At 42.9% G+C, this 26,696-nt stretch overlaps 1 protein-coding gene across 1 annotated transcript; it reads left to right on the top strand.

Moving 5' to 3' along the window:
• Positions 1 to 1,996: 1,996 nt before the first annotated feature.
• HEXB (hexosaminidase subunit beta) lies at positions 1,997 to 26,338 on the top strand. The gene is made up of 14 exons (XM_039543071.1): positions 1,997 to 2,358; positions 2,769 to 2,920; positions 4,307 to 4,372; positions 5,119 to 5,165; positions 5,465 to 5,575; positions 9,022 to 9,123; positions 12,609 to 12,738; positions 16,566 to 16,746; positions 18,024 to 18,110; positions 18,827 to 18,899; positions 20,085 to 20,259; positions 21,019 to 21,109; positions 21,905 to 22,009; positions 26,072 to 26,338. Exons 1-14 carry the CDS (start codon positions 2,057 to 2,059, stop codon positions 26,133 to 26,135), a joined length of 1,686 nt encoding a protein of 561 aa, XP_039399005.1. The 5' UTR covers positions 1,997 to 2,056; the 3' UTR covers positions 26,136 to 26,338.
• The last annotated feature ends 358 nt before the right edge of the window (positions 26,339 to 26,696 follow it).

Below are 26,696 nucleotides of genomic sequence, written 5' to 3'. Positions count from 1 at the left end.
TCTGTCACTGAGCGGTTAGACCGAAGAAGTGAGCTATAGCCCACGAAAGCTTATGCTGAAATAAATTTGTTAGTCTCTGAGGTGCCACAAGTACTCCTGTTCTTTTTGCGGATACAGACTAACATGGCTGCTACTCTCAAACCTGTCTGGTAATTGTGTATTGTTTGCTTTGCAATGTTGGTCTATTTTCATACTGAGCCACAGACTAATCAAGAGAGTGCAAAATCAACAAGACATTGTGGAATCCACATGAAAGGAATATACAGGGGGGGGAAATAGTAGGGTGAAGTCTTGTTTACAAATGAAGACAAAAGAAGGGACTTTTTATCTAGGGAGGCAAAGGAACACAGGGTTATCTTTTACCTAGGGGTCAAGCTGGCAAAGTGCTTGCTCTCATGAATAAAAGATCACAGCCAGGCCTCGCTGAAAAATGCTGAAAGGACTTTGGGGTGAGCTGTGCTCTGTAAGACATTAAAGTGTCTAGGTCCTAGAATGCATGTTATGAATTTATTTTATATGTAATCACAGCTTTCCAATACTTCTGCTTGCTCTCATTTGAATCTTTTTGTTGAATATTTTTTTGTTTATTTTCACTATAAACATCTAAGTGCAGTGCATCTAGCGGAATGGTGATCTGAGGTGGAACTGGGAAGCTGGGGTGTTCTGCTTCATTGGGAGCAGCGAATCTGTGAATACGGCAAGTGTCCAGTGGAACCGGGGCAGGGCACTTTAGGGAGATGCTTGGAACACCCTAGAGTTGGAGCGTGAGACTATCACTAGCCTGTGGTGTAGCAGGACAGTGGAGCCTACATTTGCTGAGAGGTGAATGATTGTGTTGCCAATGGCTGGTAGAGACAGGGAGCTGACCAGCACACACAAGGCTTCTTCATGCTAAGGGCAGGTGGTTGTGAGGTATCCTATAATCTGGGCTTCCCCCCAGCAAGTGCTACAGCACCACAATCATGAAAGTGACACCAAAGTGTGCACACAGGGAGTAAAAAGATGAGCCCTGTCCCTTTATCACAGGACAGAAGTAACTCCAGCGGAAATCAAATGGGAGTCACCTCCGCACAGGCTGCAGTGGGGTAACCAGCTCCACCAACCTCTCTATTCACTTGGGGCGGGAGATATGGTTTTGTTGAAGTGTATTGGAGATCAGGGTTTTTTCTTTAAACGGCAGAGAGACACTGAACAGGGCAGGAGAGTCTACCCCGAGGAAAATCAGGCACTTCACTTTGCAAAGAGATGTATGTGTCACTCTCACACAAACACAGCACCACGACAAACATAGCACCCAGCAGCGAATCAGAGCGGGTACGCACTGCTGAAGGGACACCTAGTGCCCCAGGCCAGACACCGCATGGAGCCCTGCATTGGCAGCGGGCTAATGGCTGACACAGGCTCAGTGCCCGCAGAGCTTTGGGGGAAGGACGGAGCCGAAGAAATGGGCAGCGATGCTAGGAGCTTGGCAGGAGGGGATGGGGGTAGGAGCCTGTGATCAGCCCTTGTAACACCTCCCGGGGAAGCAGACATGCCAAATCCCTGGAAAAAAACATAAATTGGGTTTATTTTTTGGCTTAATTAGGTTGCAAGTTGCTTGTTGACTAGTAGTGTCTCTTTTTTGATGGGCTCCCAGCAAGCAGGGATAAGGGGGAAGAGGCTCAGGATTGCACAGGGGGCCCACCGCAGTCCCAGACTGCACGCCAGGGGGATTTAGTCACATGGCGTGTTGGGGTTCTCAGGGACTGGCTTGTTTTGAAATGGGATTAGCAGGATTTTTGGCTGATTGTGAAAGTCGGAGTCTTATTTACCCCTTGAAAGTTAGCACCCGTGGCCGCCGCAGGCCCCTAGAGCAGCGGGACGGAGCTGCCAGGCCAGAGCTAGGGAAGGAGCCAGCGCCTTGGCCTTGGCCCCAGCGTCTCCACGGGGCGGAGCCGGGCCGCCAGCACCGCCGGCAGCCAGTCCAGAGGGAGGCGGGCTCCTCCTCGCTGTCTCGTGACAAGTCGGAGGCGGAGCTCGGGGCTCGTTTGACCCGGTCCCGCCCGGCCGGCTCACGATGCAGGGACAGCGCCGAGCCATGGAGCCAGCCCGGCTGTTCCTGGGGCTCCTGTGCGCCTCCGCGGCGCTGGCCGCCTCCAGCCTCCACCAGCGCCCCCCGCAGCCCGAGTCCCTGCTGGAGGAGCCGGAGCAGGAGCCGGAGCTGGGCGAGTCCCCCTCCGGCTCCCTGTGGCCTCTGCCCCGCTCGCTCCGCATCCTCCCGGGCCAGCTCCGGCTAGCCCCGGCCCGCTTCCAGCTGGTGCACGGCCCGGGCTCCACGGCGGGGCCCGGCTGCGCCCTCCTGCAGGACGCCTTCCGCAGGTGAGGGGCCCGGCCGGCTGGCGGCCATGGGGCTCGTTCTGCGCCCACCATGGCCCGGCCGGGGTCGCGCTCCTGCAGCTCACCGTTGTTGTGGGGAGAAAAGCAGAGCGATAAACCTGCCAGCGGCCAAAGGGCCGCTGAAAACGACTTCCTTCCGCCTGGGTGCAAGCAAAGCACATCGGAGGGGAGGGAGAGCTGCACTTCAAACCTCTCCGGACTGTCTGTCTCTCCTGATTGTTTTTATAGGGTAGCTGCTAATTGGGGGTGGGAATTAGCCTGAAAATTCTGTGTCCTGGTTCTCTGTACAAAATTTCCCCAGCTCCATTGCACTGGTCCTGGGCACTGAGGGTGGGATGGACAGGCCACTAATCACTTCAGAGCTTCCTTCTCTGGCTTTGCTTCTTGTGCAGGTATTACGAGTACATCTTTGGTTATTCCAAATGGCAAAATCAGGGTCAAAGAACACTTCCTGCTGGAACAGAGTTACTTCAGCTTCAAGTCATAATTGGTTCCAAAGACTCCGAGTGTGACAATTATCCCAACATCACGTCGAATGAGGCTTGTGAGTATCTGATCTGGTATGAACTGTGTCTAACTGAGGGGAGGAAGGAAAAGTCCATTGGAATCATACACTTCAGCTTTCTGTAGGTCAGCTTTTTTCCTTCTTCAGCTATAAGAGCCATTCAGAATTTCCTCACTAGCACTTATTTTCCAAGCACACAAATGTAATAGTCAGCAGCATATTTAAAGGTTTATTACAAATGGAACTAACAATGGGCTCACTCAAGCTGTAAAAAGACCTTGAAAACCTCTCACGATTGTAGCAGCCTGACACTGATTGCTGCTTTTATAGCTCTGATGAATTTTTTTACTTATCTTACTAGTTAAGTTGGTCAGTGACTTCTTCAGTTTACATTCCAGGTAAATAGGTTAAATGGTGGAACTCTTAGACCTTGTCTACACTTGCCCACGCTTGTGCTGCAGTGAAAGGCAGGTTGTGTCCATGGTCACTGCAAAATGCTCTGGCAGTGGGGAAAAGCTCTGACAGCTGGAGCCTTTCCTTGCTGCCTCCCACTGCCAGGGCCTTTTATCCCTTCTAGAGTCTTTCACTATGGTGGGGAAAGGCTCCAGCAGTATGGAGACAGTAGGATGTTACCCTGCTAAAATAGCAGCATAGACATGGGAGGCGCTGCTTTGATCCAGAGAGAGCTGTGAAGGGTATATACCCTAGGGTTCAGATGTGTGGGGGACTCTGCTCACCTAAGCAGTGCCTCACTGTCTACCCTGTTGTTTATACCTTTGCTAGCTGGGTGTACAGTGTCTGTATTGTACATGCTGCCCAAGTGTAGCTCTGCCACTAATAATAATTGCTATAGATCCTGTGGTAACTGACACTTCCCCATTTCTAATTCTGCAGAACAAGATTTAGCAATATTCAAGACTTTAAACATCTGTTCAAATTCTGGAAGGTGGGGGAGGGATGGTTTTACATCTTCTTACTTACAGATTTACTTCCTTCTTGAAATAACTACATATGCAGTAGCAGTAACCTTTCTTAGCATAAACACTGCAGTGTTTAAATCTCAAGAAATATAGATAGTATTTACTGCAATAACTTTCTTATTGCAACATTGTACATCTACTTACTTTCCTTCCATTGGGTGAAACTTGTTTTTTTCAGTAACAAAATGAATTTTCATTATTAATAAATATATTAGTGCATGTGCAAAAGGACATACATGAATGCAAAGTTGTAACAGTACAACACCACCACTTAAAAGCAGTGGAAGTCAGAGTTAAAAGTTGTTATAAGAAAAGGTTAGGATTTGTAGAGTCTTGTTCTAGCGTTATGTCAGTTAAAGTCATTATTATATTTTGTTTAAAGTTAACTAATCCCTATTTTATCTTGTTGAGACAATAACTTGTATTTTGTCCATTTCCATCAAAGATCAGTTAAGTGTAACAGAACCTGTGGCAGTACTGAGGGCAGAAAAGGTCTGGGGTGCATTAAGAGGTAAGTTGACATTTTATATGCTGCTCTCTAAGGGTTTTAATACTGTAGAGGGAAGAATTTTGTTCCTGTTTGTATAATTAAAGCAAATACATCGCAAGAAAACCATAGAACTACAAAAAGCATACTCTGAATTTTATTTAGTAAATTAATGTCTTTGAATGAAAACACCTATCAAGATTTTATTGTGCTGTTTAAGGTTCTGTTTTCCTATAACTTGTGGAAAAAGGATGTTGTCCAAATCCTTCTTAAACTTGAAACTGAAAACGAGCGTTCACATTGAATTTGGAATTTCTTCCATTGTGTAACTCTTTTCTCTGCTAATATTTGAAAATAGAATTGGAGTTGTCAGTATCTTGGAATTTTCTGGCTCATAAACACAAGCTTATTGAAATCCTCCTGTATTACTCTGGAGGGCTGTATGTGTGAGGGTTTCCATTCCTTTACAAGGTTAATTTGGTGCAGTGGAGCAGTGTTAGTATATTTAAACTTAATATACATAGAATAGTGGAGAGACATTTACCTTATGTTCAGGATTAGTAGTTTCCTCTTCCCAATTACTGAACTAAAGTTGGGTCTTGGAGGGAACTGAGATGCAGTATACGGTGGAGAAGAGAACATATCTCAAAGGATGCCTGAAACATGCTTCTTAGCTATGTAAACTACAATAACTGGTGATGGTCCCATGTTTTAGTGATGTAAGTATTTGGATTGTTCTCCACAAACCTCAATCTCTTTGATTCTTCTAGGTTTGGAAACCTTCAGCCAGTTGGTCTATGAAGATGACTATGGGAGTGTGAGTATAGCTATTAACTAAAAACACATTCTTGGTAGCAATAGAACCACATGCTACTAGTGCTAAGAGACACTACCACAGATCTTCTAGACTAGAGGCTGCATTGATGATCCTCCCCATGATGTCTTGTCTTCCTAAATGGTCCCCTGAAGCTAGTTAATATAGACTTCTCGATGTTTGGTTAACTTTAAAGGTATTATCTATGTGAGCTATATTTCTGTACACTGCACTGTAGCTGAACTTTGACAATCTGTTATAGAATAACATCTTTTTAATTCTCCAAATCCTATTTGTAATAGTTCGTTATCAATGAATCAGAAATCAGTGACTACCCAAGATTTGCTCACAGAGGAATCTTACTGGATACATCAAGACACTTTCTACCCCTCAAAAGTATTCTTACAAACCTGGTAAGTTGGCATTTTGTAGTAACCAGTGGTTTTTCCTCAAAGGTCTGCTCAGGTCTTCTTATATACCTTATCTTGACAAATTCAGTAAATCTGTCACTGTAAAACAATAACTTGATACAATAATCATAGGTGGCTAATTGTTAAGAAAGCAGTTAATGCTGGAAACCTGGAGACAGTAACAAAAGCCTATTTCAGTTGCTAGGCAACTTAGAATTGCCTAGAAGTGTCTAAAACTGTCTAGTTTCCTCTCTGTCTGGACATACAGCAGGCTTTAACTTGTAAATTTCAATGTAAAAAGAAACTGATGGGGTGGATGGACTGATGAAAATGCTCTAGATTTACAACAGAGGGACTAACATCACTTGGCACAAATATGCTTCATAACTTTATTTAAATACAAATGGCTACAGTAACGGACCAGAAAACTGAAATGTCTGGGGGAGCGTAACTTGTTCACTATCTACATGCATACAAAGATAAAAGCACATTCCAAAACAACTATTTAAAAAATGAGAAGCAGCAGCAAAAGTTCTCTCTTACCATGTAGTAGTATCAAACAAGCCGAATTTCCCCAGTAGTAGATGGGATAATGTATGGCCCTTAACTGTTTAAGGGAGTGGGCAAATGAGCCCTTATTGAATTAATATTTTTAATTTAGACCCTCTCTTCAGGGCTATGGGAATAGAGCTATTGGAGGGGCAGTGTGGTTTGGTGGCTTGAATATGTGGACTTCAAACAGGGAAATCTGGGTTCTGTTATATACTGATTTATTGCAAGACCCTGAACAAATTACAATCTCTCTTCCTCCACTTCTTCCAACTGAAAGGGAAGATACTTGCTTCCCTTTGTGAAGCATTCCTGAGATTTTAGTGAGTTTCTTTTGTCCTCGTCTTTCCTGCTCTGCTACTCCCATCCTGGTTGCTTCTTTTATCCCCATACAAAGAAGAGGACAGCTGCTATAGGAGAAGCCCCTGAAGTCCTGGCCTCAGGTCCCCCTCTTTTGAGGAGTTGATTGATAGCCCTTACTTCCTAATCAAACAGGAAGTGACCTCTGCATCTACATCATGATCCTACAAAGAGGAAATTGGCCATGAGTTGAGGTGGGGAAAGAGATTAAAAAGACCATAAACTTTTAAAAATATTTAAAGTGGTTCACAAATGAAATGGGATTAAGGTGTAAAACCACATTTTAAGTGACTTAATTACTGTTTTAAGTAATAGTGACAGGTAGCTTTCCTTCTGATTGTACTTTATAAAGTGTGACCTACTTCAATGTAGTTGTTTTAACACATTCAACAAGGGTTTTAATTAAAGTTAATCTTGATGCACTAACATCCTGGATCCGTCAGGTGATCTTGTAATTTGATTTGCAAATACGACTTCTTCACAGTATTCAGAGAGCCATGGGGGCACAGCATTGCAGTTCATGGTTTCTGGCCTCCTAAAAACATTTTTCTCCCATCAAGCTGTCTTTTCTAACCACTAACTGCACAACTGAGGAATGATGTGGATGCTCTTGACAACCTAGCTTTTCCAGATTGTGTCTTTCTCTCCAGCCTATTATATAGAGGCTGTGTCTACATGGCTCCACTATTTGGACTGTGGGGATATGAACTGCTGTATTCATTAAAGTGCTACACTGTCACTCCCCTGCGTGGATGCTGTAGACACAAACTAAAAGGTGCCTAGTATGCGCCTGCAGTGTCCAATGGGAGAGTTAGTGTTGCACTTTAATGCATACTGCAGTTCACGCTCCCATAGTCCAAATGGTAGAGCAATGTAGACAAATTTTAAGATTACTAGACTTTTTTCACTCTGACCTAACCTGAAGTTGAGCCTACCCTTTGAAGGTAATGCATTTAAAGGAACAGCAGTGATGTTAAACCTGTCTTGAAGATTTCAGGTTCACTGCTTCAAACGGATCAACGTTGTAGTGGAAAGGAGTACATTTGCCAATAACTATGCTATAGCACATGCAACACTGGGTTATATGGTTTCCCTCCTTTCCCTCCACACTCTTTCAACCTGGTTTACTTGGTAGAGGAAATATGTACCAGGGGTCATGTAGAGAAGCCTTTGAATATGAGAATATATAACTTCCTCAATTCCTTATTGCCTTTTTTTGTTTTTTTAAGACTGAATCATGTGCTTAAAGTCTTTTTCACTATTTACTGCAGTTTACCTGTAACAACTCTGATGCATTTAGATCTAAGTCAGCTGGTATGTCGACTCAGTGTGCGTTTGACCTCTAAAATACTTATTTTTAGGATTCTGTTTGTGTCCAGCAAACCAGGTGTTTGTACAGTCAGTAATTTATAGACTCTCATGCTGCATAGTCTTCAGCATTTCCAGTGAAAATAATACTTGTTGCTCTTTTCTCTGAAAGGGCTGACATCTTAACATTCTAAGAAAGTTAGCCAAATGTAAGTTGACTGTCTTAGGATTTACGTTATTCTTAAAGCTTACCCACATATTTCTTGCTTTCCTAGTATTTTTCCTAAGTGCACTAAGTTTGTGGCTCTAATACCCTCCCACCTTCTTGCTTTTTATGTCCTTTCTACTTGCTTTAAAACATGCAGAACTTTCCTCTGATCTGTCTAGCTAAACTTCTGTTTGAATTCAATACTAATCTTCCAGTAATGAATTACAGACAATTACCAATTAAGTTAAAATACTTGCTCTATCATTAACAAGGTGGATATCATTAATAAATTTGGAGAGACTACAAATGGTGTAGGTCTTAACTTGGCTTGAGCCAGAACCTGAAAAGGAGATGGCAACTTTTTTTTATAATCCCCAAAGTGGAGAGTCCCATATACCACATCTAGTCTTAGTACTACAACTCCATATGGAGAATCTGTATTAATATGGGAAATCTCAGTTGTATCCATTTCCCAGTATTGCTGCCAAATTAACTGTAAACTAAGGGAGAATACCAACCCTGATGAGGAAACAATAGACTAAAATTCAGTCGGATGCAAAATAAAGTAGAGACGTAAAAACCTGTAGACTGTAGAATCCCTTAGCACACTTTTTGCATCTAAACACATGGTATTTGGGGAGAAGTGGTGGTGATATAATGCTGTCTGACTATAGCACGACATGGAGAATTTGTAGGATTTGGTGTGAAATTCAAACTCTTCAGTTTCTTAATTTGACAGCTGCTCTCCTATGAGCCAGTCAGCTAGAATCAGCTTGACTACCTGCAATGGATGGCTAGAGAGAGGATCAGTAGGTAAAACACCTAAAAGCAGATACAAAATGCATTTAGGGTTCAAGAATATGTGTGGCAGTGGAGGAGGTGAGGACACTTTGCAATGCTCCATAGGCACTACAGGATACTGCAGCCGAACCTAGAGCAGGGCCAGAAGTAGCGCCCTTCTAACAGGGATGCAGTGCAGGTGAAGCACTGAACTAAAATGTTAATCTTGCATTGTTCGTTACAGGATGCCATGGCTTTTAATAAGTTTAACGTTCTCCACTGGCACATAGTAGATGATCATTCTTTCCCTTACCAGAGCGCCACTTTCCCTGCGTTGAGTGGCAAGGTGAGTCAAAAACATGAGTGTAATATTTGAATTTCTTGGCATGAAATACCTAAATATTTTATTGTAGAGGATCTGTTGCATTTTGAAGTTCAACCCAGACCAGTGAGACGCTGCATTTTTGCTTGACCAATAACCCTGAGTGCCTCAAAACGCTCCGCTGCTGTAGCTCCCTGTTCGGACTCTTTCAGCCATCAACAAGGATGCACTGAGTGTCCGTGTGTTAAGCAGCCCTAGTTCAGCAACTCTGATTCCAGCAGCCTTCTTGTTACACCACTGCCACACTCCGGTCTCCACCAGCCTCGGTTATTACTAGCCAAATGACCCCCAACACACCTGAATTTCCCCCAAACCATCTGCCCTGAAATGTCCAGCCCCCTTGTGGATCATTCAGAGCAGTAATAAGTGAGGCTATGTTTTAGTCATGGGTATTTTTAGTAAAAGTCATGGACAGGTCACGGGCAATACACAAAAATTCATGGCCTGTGACCTATCTATCCATTACTTGTACTATATACCACTAACTAAAACTTGGGGAGGGGGGGGGTGCTGTGGGTGCTCTGGGGTGGCCTGGGACCCCTGCTGATGCAGGGGGGTAGGGAAGGTTGGCAGGGCTGGCAGGCTCCACACAGCTTCTGGGAAGCGGCTGGCATGTCCCTGCAGCTCCTACAGGGAGGGAAGGCCAAGGGGGCTCCGCGCGCTGCCCCTGCCACTAGCACCAGCTTCGCAGCTCCCATTGGCAGGCAGGGGCAACCCAAACAACCCCCTGAGGTAAGTGGCGCACCCCATCTCCCAGCCCTCTTCCACACTCAAACTACTGCTGCTGCTGGGAGGCGGGGGCGCGGTAGCCCAAGACTGCCCCAGAAGTGGCTGCTGCAAAAGTCACAGAGGTCACACAGCCTTAGTTATAGGTCTGTTGCTCCTTTACAAAAACAAAAGCCCAGCAGCTTGTTGCTTTAACTGGAGTTAACAATAACTTAAATTCAAATGCAGCCCTGGGACGGGTTGGATTAAAGTAAAACAAGTTTATTAACAGAAAGAAAGAGGTTTTTAAGTGAGATCAAGTATAAGGGATAAAGACAGAAATGGTTACAAACAAATAAAAGGGCAAACGTGCATTTTAAAGTCTGAATCTTAATCTAGCAAGATACAGTCTTTGTTCAAGATGGTTTTCTCTCATCTACGGTCGTCTTTCCAATTTTTAGCTGGCTGGCCTGGCCAGGACCCATCACAGAAAAATCACTTGGTTTCTTTGACTGAAAGTGAAGGATAACTTAGGGGTTCGCTCCCCCTCTTTATAGTTCAGTGAGCCTCTGAAATCTATTCTTTTGAAGGGTACAAAGGGGATTAGTTCATGCTGATTAAAGAAGTCACGAGGTCTGGAAAATAAGGCTTCGTGTTGGTTCCTCCGCTACTGTGCAAATTATCTCTTCCTGCTGCAGCCTCTAATACAAATGAATAGTCCATTGAACTTGGGCCCCACCTGGTTTGGGATGTTAGCCACCTTCCTTTGTCTACGAACAGACCTGCTTATCACCTTTACCTAGGCCCAGCTGTCTTAAACATGTTCTAGTAACATAATGTAAAGGGAATTCATAACTTAACCTTGCATGTGAACACACAGACATTTTACAACAATATTAATAACCAGCGTGGTGGTAGTTCTCATGTGATACCTTCCAAGGCATATTTTGTACAAATAATATTGCATTAGTGTGTAAAGTGTGAGTACAGGAGTGCCTAGGGTCACAGCATGTGAACAGTGTAAGTGGTACATCTAGCTTCTCAACTGGCCTTGAAAAGAGATTGATTGTTTTTTGTCAGTGTTACCTTAAGTTCAGCAGGCATCTGCAGCACCACAGGCATAGCCCAGTAAATGAAGGTGGTCTTGCACCATATACAGTTTTCACCTAGTTTCTGGAAGATAAGCATAAGCCTTGCCAGTCATGCATAACTTGCATATGCCAGTGACTTCTCTGCAGTCTTCTATGATCCAACAAGCAGAGCCACTAGTGAGATCTCGTACTGATTAATGTTCCAAAATATACTACAGAATATTCATAGCATACTATGAAAGTCTTAAATGACACTCGTTAGTATACATCATTATGCTGGTTAGTCACTAATTCACAGTGGGACACCTAATCAGTAGTGAGGTTCTGCTCTATGCACTACAACACAAAAATCTGGCCAAATTTTAAATTTTGTTGGATTACTCCGTTATTGGAATTCCATCCTATTGAACCTAAGCACGACAAATATATCTCTTCACATCAAAAATCCAATGGCTTTCAGGTAGAGGTTTGAAGAACTTATTTAAAATCAAGGTGGGAATTCCATATGGTGCACTTGGGTCAATGACAGTCTGTCCTGCCTCTTTCCAACCTGCAGGCTGTGGGAGGGAGAGCATTTTGCCTTAATGACCAGTTGCATTTTTTTCAATGCCTGTTTCTGCAGTTGAGTCACCATTTGGCTAGAACTCTGAGGCTTAAGTTCCTGTTTGATAGCCACAAAGGGTCATGTTGTTGTCCGTTGAGAATTCACTTTGTGACTAGCATGTGCTGCACCGAGTCAATAACTGGGAGAGGCTCCTGTCACTTTCAAGCTGCAGCTGGGGGGACAGTACAGTGCTCAAACTCAGCACCATAAAATGGACACTGGGGTTTCAAATCAGGCAGCAGACGAAAACTGACAACCAGAGACCTAGTAACTTCAAACTGATTCCACCTCTCAACTCAATCAGCCTTTTCCATTAATTTGGTCTTTCGCGTGGCCAGCCAAAGGGCCCATAATGTTTCAGAACCAGTAATGCTGGTATGATCAGGTGGATGTGGGGAGAAGTCTAATAAACAATGACTTTGTACTTTGTCAACCCCATGACTCTTAGGCCTGGTCTACACTAAGAAGGGGGGTCGAACTAGGGTACGCAAATTCAGCTATGTGAATAGCGTAGCTGAATTCAAAGTACCCTAGTTCGACCTACTCACCCGTCCAGACGCGGCGGGGTCGAACTCCGCGGCTCCCCCGTCGACTCCGTCACCGCCGTTTGCAGTGGTGGAGTACCGGAGTCTACCGCAGCACTTCCGGAGTTCGAACTATCGCGTCTAGATGAGATGCGATAGTTCGAACTCGGAGAAGTCGAACTCACTGCGTCGACCCGGAAGGTAAGTGTAAACCTACCCTTAGAGGAACTGGCTTGTTCAATCAGACTTTTTTGTCACTGGAAATTTCCTTTATTAAGCAAGATCTAGGACAGAATAAATTTCTCCAAGTGCAGATCATTCATTCTTGTTGGATAAAAATGCAGTTCTCCCAGGGCTGGGCTGCCAGATTTATTGGACCATAATTATCCCTGGTGTAATTGCACATTTGTGACTTGCTTTCGATCTGAACTGAAGGGATTCCAGAATTTCAATACCTTTTTTTTTTTTTTTGCAAGTTCCTTGTATATTTCATAAACATTCTCTTTAAATGTGAACATTTCACAGGGCTCTTATTCCTATGATCACATCTATACTCCGACTGATGTTCGTCTGGTGATTGACTATGCTCGGTTAAGAGGTATTAGGGTTATCCCAGAGTTTGATAGCCCGGGACATACACAATCTTGGGGGAAAGGTAAGATCCATGTCTCTTTAACAAGGTTACAAAGGTTAATGCTTGTAATAAAATGAGGCACAGAGTAATGAGACTATATGAATTACTACCCATGCTTAAAGCACATTATGAAGATTTTGAAAGACTTTTCAGTGAGAGGTAGAAGAACGATAAAAGCCCTGAGATGGATTCAGTGAAGATCATTCCCTTTGTTTGAAAAACAACTGTGACATTGGAAGCAATTGAAATAATATGTTAGGTACATGCTGAGCTTTCATTTCCTTGCAGTGTGGATATGCACAAGTGTGGGCATAGGAAAGCACATAAATGCAGCTGTATTTATTTCATTATCTGAGTGTGTTAGAATTTTCAGGACTCATCATGACATGTTCTAGTCCAATTGCTGTTAGAATGATGGAGATAGGAAGCTGATTCAGCTTGTGGAATGCAATTACAGTGAGGAGTGGAGTCTCACTTTGTTGTTTTGAACTTATTAAGGCAGAGTTACAATGAAATGTTAACCTAATACATCATATATTACTTATTCGGGATCAGGTTAATATTTAAAGAACTTGACTAAAGATCCTAGCTTACTTGCTGGGGAGCCTTCCTCCTCTGACTGCATTAAAAAGGGTGATCACATTTCTAAATACCTGTCCCCTTTTTGCCACTTCTGTTGGGTATGTATTTGGTGTGAAAGCTTTTCCTTTACAAGGACAGTCTATGTTTTACCATACCACAGTTCTATAGGAGAAGTCACATTTTTCCAATAACACAATACTCTACCAAAGCATAGATGACAGTGACATAGGTCACTTGCAGAAGTTGGGGGTGGCAAACACCAGAGTAACACTGTAAAATAAGATATCAAAACCAATACTGTACAGGGCATTGAGATTATCTAGAATTGTTGGAGGAGGCCATACCACTTGCTGTTCCCCTAGTGTCTATTTTGTATAGGTTTTTTGTACTGCAATCATCACCAGAGCATCTGAACACCTTCCCGTAGTGCATTGAGCAACGTGACTACACATCTGTCATGTGTTGTTTATTCTCTTATCCTCTCCCCAGAGGGAAAGGTGGGTGGAAGGAGAAGTGTCTTGTTTGGTGGGTGGTTGTGAGGTGTGGTGTTTGTTTAAATATACCTGCTGAGTGTCTGTTTGTTTGATCAATTGTGATCAGATTTGCAGATGACCATACAGTTCTGGAGAAGTGACAGAAGGCCAGAACCAAACTGTAAAGTAACATAGTGATTTAAAAACAGTGGGTGTCCAGGCAAAAAGAAGAAAGTTTGGTATAAAAATCCTACAGTCAGGGAGAAGAAATAGGGAGGGTACAAAATAGATATAATGAAATAGCCATTGCTTTTTACCTTGTCTTACTGACATTTTCCACATAACTTTGCATTTGTTTCTGCAAGGAAGGGGTTCTTAGGACAGGTAGGTGACAAGGAGACCTCTCCTAAATTAGTGTACAATATTAATTTTCACAACTCATATCCTAGTTTAGTTCATGTAAGCTGATCCTTCTTCACTTGGTGACTCAGGAGGTGGCAGTCCTGCAAAATGTTTGCTCTCCTTTTCTCTCTTTCCCTAGTTGCTCAGTAGAGGTGTTTTCCTGTGCGCTGTATTGGCATGTATGTAGACTTTCAGAGTAGCAAAGTTAGTTAACTAGTGGGATGGGTCCGGAAGACATGGGGAGCTTTTTTCCTATATTGAATTTTTAGAGCTGCAAAGAAAAGTGTGGATGGGAACCTGTGATCTGAAATCAGCTTTCTAAGATGTCCTCTTGAAAACCCACCATTGCCTTTGCTTCCTTCCTAGACTCATTGTGGCACTTCCCATCCATAGAGCCCTGCGCAGATACAAAAACATGTATCCACATCCAATCCGCAATCCTCAAAAATTGTCATATCTGCGGACTTGCGGGGCTCTAAACAGCTCCACAGGTCACTGCGCAGCAGGGACACAAGGCTGTGTCAAGCCCCCAACTTCTCCCCAGAGACCTCCTGCCTGCTCCACCTCCTTCCCTGCTGCAGGCAGGGAGGCTATAATTCTGGGACCTTCTATGCAATGCTGCCCTCCCCGTGAGGGGGCGTGGACATGCCTGCGCAGTTGCAGTGGCTCTAATACATGCAGCCATTGCCACCTGCTTGTTTAAAGAACAACCCCACCTTCAAAATAGCACTGGGCTCACTCCCTTCTGGGAGTTGTAGTTTACCTCCTCCCTCTGAGCAAGCTAGGGATTACAACTCCCAGAATGCCCAGCACGCTGCTGCGTGATTCAGAGAGCTGAGCTGGAGCCTGCTGGCTGGGTGACAGCCACTCTGTTCCAGTGACTGTGTGCTGCAGAGCCCTATACAGATACAAAATTTGTATCCACATCCGCATCCGCGCTGCAATTGGAAAAAATGGTCTGAAGCGGACGTGGATACCAAGCGGATTTGCAGAGCTCTACTCTTCCAGGGATGCATCAGAATCCAGTTTTCCAGATGGTAGCATGGTCTGTAAATATTTTAGGCATTAAACTGGGCATCAGGAAGTCCTGAGTTCTCATCCTGACCCAAACTCCTGTGGTCTTGGGCAAGTCATTTAACACTCTTCTTCTTTTGCTGATTATATAAAGTAGGAATAATACTTAAACCAGTCTTGAGAGTGCTAATGTTTGTAAAAAGAACAGGAGTACTTGTGGCACCTTACAGACTAACAAATTTATTTCAGCATGAGCTTTCGTGAGCTACAGCTCACTTCTTCGGATGCATAGAATGGAACACACAGACAGGAGATATTTATACATACAGGCGTTGTGTTATTTTCTTTGTTGGGCCACTCATCATCACCTACAGCCCCCAACTAAAACCTCTCTAGCGCATCATCAAAGATCTACAACCTATCCTTAAAGATGACCCCTCACTCTCACAGATCTTGGGAGACAGGCAAGTCCTCGCTTATAGACAGCCTCCCAACCTGAAGCAAATACTCACCAGCAACTGCACACCGTACAACATAAACACTAACCCAGGAACCTATCCTTGCAACAAAGCCCGATGCCAGCTCTGTCCACCTATCTATTCAAGTGACACCATCATAGGACCTAATCACATCAGCCACACCGTCAGGGGCTCGTTCACCTGCACATCTACCAACGTGATATATGCCATCATGTGCCAGCAATGCCCCTCTGACATGTACATTGGCCAAACCGGACAGTCTCTACACAAAAGAATAAATGGACACAAATCTGACATCAGGAATCATAACATTCAAAAACCAGTGGGAGAACACTTCAGCCTCTCTAACCACTCAGTGACAGACTTGAAGGTGGCAATTTTGCAACAAAAAAACTTCGAAAACAGACTCCAAAGAGAGACTGCTGAACTTGAATTAATATGCAAATTAGACACAATTAACTCAGGCCTAAACAGAGACTGGGAATGGTTGGGTCATTACACTAAGTGAATCTATTTCCCTATGTTAAGTTCTCCTCACACCTTCTATGGGTCATCTTAATTATCACTTCAAAAGTTTTTTTTTTTCTCCTGCTGATGATAGCTCATCTCAATTGATTAGACTCTTCCTGTTGGTATGCATACTTCCACCTTTTCATGTTCTCTGTATGTATAAATATCTCCTGTCTGTGTGTTCCATTCTATGCATCCGAAGAAGTGAGCTGTAGCTCATGAAAGCTCATGCTGAAATAAATTTGTTAGTCTCTATGGTGCCACAAGTAATCCTGTTCTTTTTGCTGATACAGACTAATACGGCTGCTACTCTGAATGTTTGTAAAGCATTTTGTCTAATACACAGAACTACTAGTTCTTTTATCCTCTTAATTGCTTCTTTTATTAGGTCAAAAAGACCTTCTCACACCATGTTTCAATGGAGAGCACCGGAGTGGTTCTTATGGACCTGTAAACCCCATTTTGAATACAACTTATCATTTCATGACTGACCTCTTCAAAGAAATTAGCGGTGTATTTCCTGATGCCTACATCCACTTGGGAGGAGATGAAGTGGATTTCACTTGTTGGTATGAGGTGACAGTTCAAAGCATAGAGGCTGGTGCATCTATAATCTACCTAATGTCAGTAATTACGGCATTCAGTTCAGTGATGCATATGGAAAGTAATGCGGCTTTTCCTGGTTGATGTAAGGGTGACGTCTCATGATTTGAGGTTTCTTCTAATCATAGCTACGTAACAAGATGCATTATAGGGAGAAGTGCTTGCAACTTCTAGGAAGTGAAGAGACTAGAGTGGGGCTAATTCTATTTAGCATGGATGATTGTTTTGATTAAAACATTCAAAGTAACATTAAAGTTGAAAGATGCCTTTGTAAAACTAATAGGTTAAAAGGGAGCTACAGCCTTGCAGAAAAGTGGTATATGAAATAACTCATCTAATCCAAAAAGTTGAAATCTTAATGCATTATAAAAACTGAAAAGCAGCCTCTTCTTAAATAAATGGACTTTTTTCTTTAAAAACCTGCCTTTCCTCCACCTGCCCAACTGGGTTTAAAAGGACAATAGTACCGATAGTGCAAACTAACAGCATGCCGCTGTTTAAGTTACTTTAAATGGCAGTGAGCACTGAATATTTTGGGGAGTCTGTAAGTAGGAGGAGTGATTATTGATACAGAAATTAGGTTCTGAAACCTGCCTTACAGGCATGGTTCCAGTGGAACTATGTTGAAATCAAACTGTCTGAAATGTTTCAATTTTGACAAATTGGCAAATTCCACTGAAATTTTTTCAACGGGCTTTACTAGAGTCTTCCTAGAATTGGGGAAATTGAGTAGGGAAAGTTCTGAAAAGAAATTAGTTATCCAAGACTGTACTAGTAATTTAACACTTCATACATATTTTAAAATATCAACTTGATCAATTTATGCCTAATCTAGAAAGGATTTAGATTTATCTACCTACCTGCTGCTCCACCCTGTTCCTTGGCACCTCCCAGCCAGACTGCCTTGGAAAAGGAGACCCCAGGGCTTCTGGACAGCCTGCCAGATGAATTGCCCCAGAGCTGGGAATCCATTCCTTTCGGGGAATTTTGGTTTTGTTCTGATTTGGAACAAAACTCAAAGTTCAAGTTTTGAATTACTAAAGTTCTCTGTGAAAGGCAATTGCTTTTCTCTGGGTTGTGACATTTAAGTTTTGCCTCATCTCATGCAGTTACTGCTACCGATATCCCTTTATAACACATAGCAAGCTGTCTGGTGCTAAGTAAAACTTACATTACTGGAAACTGGGTTTGGGAATCTTTGTAAGGAATCAGAATAACACTGCTAATATTTTCCACTTTTAAGGAAATCTAACCCTGATGTGACAGAGTTTATGAAGCAGCAAGGATTTGGCATTGACTATGCTAAACTGGAATCTTACTATATTCAGAAGTAAGTTGTTTTTCACTCTCGCCAGCATATTTAATAAAACTTTCTTCCCAGTCCTTTACCCCATCCTCAAATTCTATCAGCCCTAAAAACACCTAGTTTGTTAGAGTGCATGTGTGATGGAGTGGAGGGAGGCTGAATTACGAGAACACCCATATTTTTCCTTTTCAGACATGGAGTATGAAACTTACAACTTTGTGGTGTGGTGCAGCATTAACATTCAGGTGCTTGCATGCTAGTGATAAGCATGCTCTAAATACATATATAAGATGTGTCTTGTCATTTAAATGTCTTAAACCAGAGTTGACTATTTAAAATTTTGGTAGAAGGACCCAGGTGTAACCTTTGTCTCCCTCAACATTTTTGAGCTAACTTGTTCCCTTTTTTTTTTTTCTTAACTAAAACCACACCCCTTTGTAGCAGTGAATCTCTGGCTAGAGTCACCAGTTTGCATTTATGCTCATGAATTTCCTGACCATATGGCCACTTCCCTTTCATATGATTCTTAGAGCTGGTGTCTTGTGTAAGGTGGATGGGTGAAGGACAAGAAATGCAAAGATCAGGCTTTCTCTTAGGCCTTCCACAACACTGCACAGTGGCTGAGAACCTGTTACAGCATAAACATCACCCAGGCTCAGTATTTCTGCAGTAAAATGAGGTGATTTAAGACCTGTTACTGTCATTCTTAACTGTAATCCTATTTTGTTTTAAAATTCTAGAATCTTGGATATTGTTTCCTCAGCTAACAAAGGATACATAGTCTGGCAGGAGGTGTTTGATAAAGGAGTAAAGGTAAGATCTGACAAATCACTTAACAGCACAGGACTGCAGTAGGCTTGCAAAATGCCTTGGGTAAACAAGTCTCTGATCCTGCAAAGGTTTAGGCATGTGAGTAGTTCGCTGACACCAATGGGATTGGAAAGGTGCTGAAACTTTACAGAATTGGAGCCTAACTTGATTCATAGACTTTAAGATCAGAAAGGACCATCATAATCATGTCGTCTGACCTCCCGCACATGGGAGGTCACAGAACCTCACCCACTCACTCCTGTAATAGACCCCTAACCGCTGGCTGAGTTACTGAAGTCCTCAAATTACAACTTAAAGACTTCAAGTTACACAGAATCTACCATTTACGCTAGTATAACCTGCAGGTGATTTATGCCCCATGCTGCTGAGGAAGGTGAAAAACTCCCAGGTTCTCTGCCAATGTGATCCAGTGAAAATTCCTTCCTGACTCCAAATATAGAGATCAGTTAGACCCTGACCTTTCAGACAGACACCTGAGAGAGAATTCTCTATGGTAACTCGGAGCTCTTCCCATCTAGTGTCTCATCACCAGCCACTGGAGATACTTGCTACATGCCGTTGTAGGCAGTTTCCTCAGACCATCCCCTCCATAAACTTATCATGCTCAGCTTGAAGCCAGTTAGAATTTTTGCCCCCACTGCTCCCCAGAGTTAAAATGCTAGAACAGGAACTTTACCAAGCTTCTTTCTACTGCACTTGATTTGAAACTGATAGTCCTAATGACTTCAGAACTTCTTGACATGGGTGGGAAAGTCCATAGAGTAATCTGTTTGTCCTGGGCTCGGTGATCTATAATTTTGTACTCAAACTACATTGGAATAGTTCTGATATCTGAACTAGGAGTTAAAGGTTACTGATAAGCTGCTTTTTATTTCATCCAGAGCAACCCTAAGGCATTTACTTTTAAAAGAGATAACAAAATGAAATCTGGAACATATATTTTAAAAAAAATCACATTGATATACCAAGTCCAAGAACTTAATTTTAGAGAATACTCCCATTTCTTTAGAAAAAAATACAGAATGGAAATCTGCCATCTTTGAAATACTGGTTTTACTAAAACAAACCCTTTGTTTGGAACTAGACTCAGGTGTTCAATGATGAAACTAATTGCAAAATCATGTGTAGCCATTTACTTACGTTAGTGTGTTTTTCTTATTTTTCTAGATAAAACCTGACACAATAGTTGAAGTGTGGATAGGGAGTTTGTATACCGCAGAACTAAGCCGTGTAACAGGAGCTGGGTTCACCACTATTCTGGCAGCCCCCTGGTACCTAGACTATATTAGTTACGGACAGGACTGGAAGAAATACTACAGCGTTGAGCCACTCAACTTCCCTGGTTTGTTAAACTGCATTTAAATTACTCATTTCTATTTGGATAACTACTTTGTATGTGGCTTTTCTGTGTGCACTTTGATTTGTGGCTTAGGCTCTGAAGGCTGTGGGGGGGAGGTGTCCAGGTGCCTCTTTTTCTAGGTCACTATTACAATATAAAAATATAATAATAATAGGAGATATACCAAACTCCTAGAACTGGAAGGGACCTTGAAAGGTCATTGAGTCCAGCCCCCTGCCTTCACTAGCGGGACCAATTTTTTGCCCCAGATCCCTAAATGGCCTCCTCAAGGATTGAACTCACAACCCTGGGTTTAGCAGGCCAATGCTCAAACCACTGAACTATCCCCCAATCAATACAAAAATCATCATAAGAGAACCACAATGCCCAAATAATTAGTTTTTTTTTTTTTAAAGGTAACTGCTTTTCATAGTTGTTGCAGTCTTCATATCCATATGCTTAACTTCCTACACTTTTTATGTGATCATAAATACCTACTGGTACTTAAGTGCACTTCAAGAAACAAAAGTTACTGAAGCCATATTGAATTAACAACTAACATGTAAGACTTCATTTAGTTCATGCTAAGCTTGTGATCCTACCCTAGACTGTGTTAAACTTCTAATGTCTGTGATATGCTTAAAATGTGCACATTAGGTTTTTTTGAAAATCTACGTTCAGCTATCAAAGGTGAAGGTTATGGCAGCTGCCTGTCAACTGCATTTAGCATGGAAATTAACCATTTTTGTGGTTTGAATACAGGGTGTGAAAAGCAGAAAAAGCTGGTGATAGGTGGAGAAGCCTGCCTTTGGGGAGAATTTGTGGATGCAACTAACCTCACACCAAGATTATGGTATAGAACTTCTTGATCACTTTCAGATTTTTTGGAAAATGTTAACCGTTATGGGATTGAATTAATCCCATAATCTATTTAGAATTTAAAACCAGAAGGGAGCATTATCTCTTTGTCTGATTTACATATCACAGGCCATTACATTACATTTCACTGTTGCCCAATAATTTTTGCTCAACACAGTATTTGTCCTCAGACTAAATTGTTGTGTGCCACAGGCAGAGTAAGAGAGACTGAGGTACCATTAATCTCAGGGATGGATTAGGTGAGATGCCCGGATGATCCTAGCAGGTGATCCATGCTGCAGCGGTAGTGAAAATCCCTCAAGTCCCTGCCAGTCTGACCTGGGAGAAAATTCCTTCTTGCTTCAATCAGTTTGACCATAAGCATGTGGATAGGACTCACCAGCTCAGCATTAAAGAAAAGGAGGATTCTCTGTATCACCTCAGAGCACTGACTCACTCTCTCAGATGTCCTGTCTCCAACTGTGGCCAGTCCCTGATACTTGAGAGGAAGGGTAAAAAACCCAGCCTCCATCTAGCCAATTGTGCATCAGAGAAAAAAATGCATCTTAATCTCTACAGGTGCTTCAGCATGAGATTTGATTAATCATGGTCAGTGCAGACCTGCAAGTGTTATGAGGATGTTGAGGGCACTGCAGTGCTTTGTAACATTGTTTGTTGCTAATATTGGTCAGTGGTAAAAAACTGTTTCCTTCCCCCCCCCCACTATTAAATTCATTCTATTCTGGGATATAGAATAAATTCTTAGACTGAATTGAATCTCTTTCTACAGGCCTCGAGCAAGTGCTGTTGGGGAGAGGCTCTGGAGCAGTGAAACTGTAACTAACATACAGGATGCCTATAACAGACTGGTGAAGCATCGTTGTCGTATGCTCAGGTAAGATAGCAGGAGTTAGAGTAACCCTCAGCTCCAGGATTCATTAGTGGTACCTCTGCATAGTCACACTTGTCAAATGCACTGAGTTTCATGAGCTTTCTAGAAAAGTCATACCTATTGGGTCTGTACAAACACTCCTTCAGGCTACCAAACACTCAGCCGAGGTCATGGGGCTAAAGAGAAAGCTCCCTGCTCTGAGGGTTCTAATTCAGGACGAGTGTGTCTTGACAATGTCCAGAAATTTTTCCTCTGAAAAGAATGCAAAGTCCAACATAGACCTGCTGAAAGATGATCAGTAGCTGCCTTATTTATCTACAAATCTAGGGATTGAAATACACTGCACATTATTTCCAGGTATTTCTAAACCTTTTTATGGCTGATCCAGACTCTTACTTACCTATCGAGGGACAGAAACAACTAGTACCTGCTGCTTATGATATGCAGCCACCACAGCCAATACCTAGCATAAAACTACAGTAGATTATCCAAATGGCAAGATTTAGAAATGATTGTCTCCACCGCAACAGTCCAGGTCCTTTCAGTAAGCTGGCCTGACTGCTGAAAGAATACCATTTTTTAAAAAAGGGGAAAAGCCCCAACTACTCTCTCTGAGAGAGGACAGGGATAACAGAAGCTACAGCCCGCAGCTGGAACTTGATACCAGAAAGAGTCTCTTCTGGACAAGTAGTGCCATCCATTAGGCCCAGTCTAAATGCACTGTTACACTAGCTTAACCTGAAATTAATTTAAAAACACTTAACCTCATGCAAACCCTTATGTAGACACTTATTTGAACACTCATTTAAACAAATCAAGTTGAAGGGTTAGAGAAGGGTTTCCACCAGGTTAACTAAATGTTTTTAAAGAGCTTTTAGTTAAATGATGGCCTTTATGCCTTTCTTCCGAAGATCTAAGGCGCCGCTCATTAATAATGAATCCCACCTTTGCTCTGAGCAGGGTCTTGTAAGAGAGACTGAAGATAAGGGAGAAATGAACTGTATATTCAAACTGGATTATCTTCAGCATAGCATGGCCATAGATTGACCATTTCTCTTTCTCTCACACACACACACACACACTTACTTATTGGCCTGATGGCCACATCTGGGTGGGGAAATGGCATGCAGGGCCATGAATGTCAGGCTGGGGCAGGTGTGTGGGAGTGGGCTCAGGGCAGGAGGCTGGGCTGCAGGAGGGGTTCGGGCTCTAGCCTGGCACCACTTACCTGAAGCGAGTCCGGGGTGGCAGCAGCACACATCTGAGCCAGGGCAAACTACAGGAAGCAGCCAGCATCATGGCCCTGAGGAAGCTGGGGCAGAGGGCTCCGTGTACCTCTCCCCACAGCTCCCATTGGCCATGGTTCCCTGTTCCTGGCCAATGGGAGCTTTGGGGGAGGTACCCATAGGCAAGGGCAGCTCATAGAGCCCTCTGTCCCCCCACCCCAGGGGTCGCAGGGATGCAGTGCCGACTGCTTCCGGGAGTGGCGTAGGGCCCATGGCACCACAGGGGTGGCAATATCATGGGCTGGATCCAAAGCACTGAGGGGCTTGATCCAGCCCACGGGCTGCAGTTTGCCCATCCCTGTTCTAGGAGATAACAAATGCAACAAGAAACTGGAGTTTGGAGAAACTTGTCATTTTTTAAGGCTGGGTGGATAAGGACAGAAACTTACCTGAACTTATATTTTTCTAATGTATCACCTGTTGGCATAGATGAGACTTCTGCGGAAGTGTCATAGATGAAGTGAGCTTCATTCTCTTGCTGGGTTGTGTCAACAGTAGCAATTGTGCATTAGATTCTACCTCCTTTTCCAGACCTACGTGGATTTTACTGGCATACAAATCCTCACCTTGAGAGATCTTATTTTAGACAAAGCCACTTGTCAACAGCAGGACTAGTGAAGAGTGAGATGCCTCCTTTTGGGTTATATTTTGATCCCAGCATTTCTCGTACCAGAATCCAAACCCCAGCCCCTGCCTGCTGGGGATGAACCAACTGTGAACACAAAGGAAAAACTACCACTATCCTTTCCCCGTTCCAAAAAAACTCATCATCTTGAAAAGGAAGTGTGTGTGGAAGATCAAAGTTCTTGTGTGTAGCCCTAAGTTACACACTGCCTATGAGAGGTGGGACCTGCTGAAACTTTCCTTTCTTGAGGTAGATTAGATTTAGGGACCCAAACTAGGTGAGGATAGTCTAGTTTTTTAGGACCTAAGCACTTAAGTAGACTAACCTATCCTTCCAGCAGTGTCTTTGCATCTAAGAGGTTCAAACTCCCAAAAGGCAGTGTCTGTGAGCCTGTTCACCCTGCTGCAATAAGGAGTTGTGGACTGAAGCTGCCCTTCTGTGGTTCTTGAGATGTCTTTGCTAATGCATCACTTCTGGGCTACTCTAGCTGTCTGTGTAGGGGTGGGTGGGGGGAAAACAGAAAAGCTTTCCAGGCCTTGAGGGAAGGTGCCATACTTGCAGCTAGCCTGAGAATGGAACCGAGGTGGCAAGGGCTTACCTAGTTTCTTATAACCTTGTGCTGAATCTTCTCCTCACAGACTGCTTTTACAGAGCATGCCTGAAGCTCAGAGCCAGGTGGTGCATCCCACAATGGGGATTATGCAGAGGTTACTCAGAACTATTTCTCCATGTAAATGATCTAAACAAATTTAAACTCTACCACTAACGGTCATGCTGAGATGGCACAGTGCTGGAGGGAGGAGGACTTGACAATTCCTAATAGTAAAGATACCATTGTAAATGCTCTTAACCAGGGATTTAATTGAGGCAGTTTCTAGCTATTTACCGTTACTGCACTTTCTGGGTGGCTGCATTAGCATCTGACTCTTCAGTTAAAAAGAAAAAGCTGTAGCCCTTATTCAGAATGTGACCTGGTGTAGTGCTGAGGCTGGAGCAAGCCAGTATCTTGAAGGCACTCAGTGCCCTACCCACCTCAAACAAAAGGAAAAACTCCACACCAAGGCCCCTGTTACTGCTAGTGCAGGGGTGATAGAGGGTAATGGTGACTGTTCAGAGCCACAGCTGTAACTCCCTCTGTAGGAAAACACAAGCCCAGCTGCTACTGCTGTAGTCAATGGGGCTGTAGGATTGGCAGCAGAATAGCTAAACCCACATTGCACACAGAGTTGGGAGATAAGAGCCATGCCTTTTATCTAGAAGATGTCAGTGCAGAATGAATTAAACCTGCCATAGAGGTGTTCAATATTTGATTGATGTATTGACTACCCCATTTCTTTCACTGTAGCTTTGAAGCTTAATTTAGATGCCAAAATTAAATACTGAACCATTTATCATTTTAGCAGAGATTATAAATGCTACCACTTCCCATCCCCAAACTTTTTAACCCATACTGCACCCACATCTTATTTGCACAAGATTAACTACCACAAAGTTTCTACATAAAGCATTGTGGAAGTCAAGGATCTACAGCAACATCAAGTCTGATTTTAAAGACCTTAGTAATTCCTGCACAGGCTGCTGCCCCAAAAACTAGAATAGCTTTAAAATACTGAAGAGGAATTGAGTGGGAGTGGAATGAACCTGACAGACATTAATGCTGTACTGCAATGGGGTCTTGTTCACCAGACTGTCAGCTGTACTACAATCTGGCCAAAAGTAAAATAATTAAAGCTGCATGTAAAGGCAAAATGTGGTCTGTTTTCATGATTCTCCTGCATGCTGCTTGTGTTCAAATGGCAGCAAGGCTATGCTGAAGCTCTTCCAACAGTATGGAGAACCCCGTCCTAAGATTTTGTATTCACTCTAAGTTAGGCATTGGAGACCATTTTCTAATATGCCAGTATCTCTAATTAGACCACACATAGTAGCATACTTTATAAGTTAAGTGTGACTTTTAAAGCTCAGAATGGGGCCATCTTTTCATCCCCTCAGTAAGTCATCCATTATTTTATTGCCTTAACTGACAAGTTCTCCTACTACTCAGGCCTAATTTGCTCTGTAAGCAAAGCTAGCACTGTCTCATCTTACTATTTGTACTGCTAGTTCCTTTTATATAGAAGTGTGCACGGTATAAAACAAGTTTTCTTTTAACAGACGTGGAATAGCAGCTGAACCGCTGTATGTCGGGTATTGTGATCATGAATACAGAGGCTCGTAACTGCTGCAGCAACATTTTACCGAATTATCTGAAGTGTCTTTGTGGGAAGTGAATCTACACACTCAGCACCTGAAATTTGCACTGAAAAAACAAATCCTGAGATGCTGGAAGTTAGTTATGTACATTTCTGGCAGAAATCATAGATATTTTAAAACTTTAGCAATTGATACTAATGCAATAAATTACAATAGATGTACAGAGAATCAAGGACTCATCTACTGAAACCTCTGTGTAGTTAGTGTGTGTATGTAGCAGGTTTTATTCCTATTGAACATGTATAATCCCAAATGGCAGCTACCACTACCTGACCTAGCTATCTATTGGAATTCTTCACTCTACAATCCTTGAGCATGACAATCACAATGACATAACTGACAAACCACTCAATGTTAGGCAGTAGAGGACAACAGAACACCGTGTCTAGAGGCTCAGAGCTTACACTAAACTATCATTAAGTGGTAAAGTTATTTATATAAATGTGTGACCATAAGGGATATGAACAGTACACTTTTGATAAAACACTTAATCTGTTACAGCTGCGCAAGAATTGTTAGCAATACA

The sequence above is a fragment of the Mauremys reevesii genome, linkage group 6, assembly GCF_016161935.1.
Source record: "Mauremys reevesii isolate NIE-2019 linkage group 6, ASM1616193v1, whole genome shotgun sequence".
Lineage (NCBI taxonomy): Eukaryota > Metazoa > Chordata > Testudines > Geoemydidae > Mauremys > Mauremys reevesii.
Note: the sequence above shows the minus strand (reverse complement) of the source record. Positions and strands in the feature narration are given on the sequence as shown.

Bases quoted from the DNA above. Each gene is read 5' to 3' on its own strand.
- HEXB (XM_039543071.1), top strand. From the start codon at position 2,057: ATGCAGGGACAGCGCCGAGCCATGGAGCCAGCCCGGCTGTTCCTGGGG. The intron at 4,373-5,118 runs GTAAGTTGACAT...TGATTCTTCTAG, and splicing joins GGTCTGGGGTGCATTAAGAG to GTTTGGAAACCTTCAGCCAG. The intron at 12,739-16,565 runs GTAAGATCCATG...TTCTTTTATTAG, and splicing joins TACACAATCTTGGGGGAAAG to GTCAAAAAGACCTTCTCACA.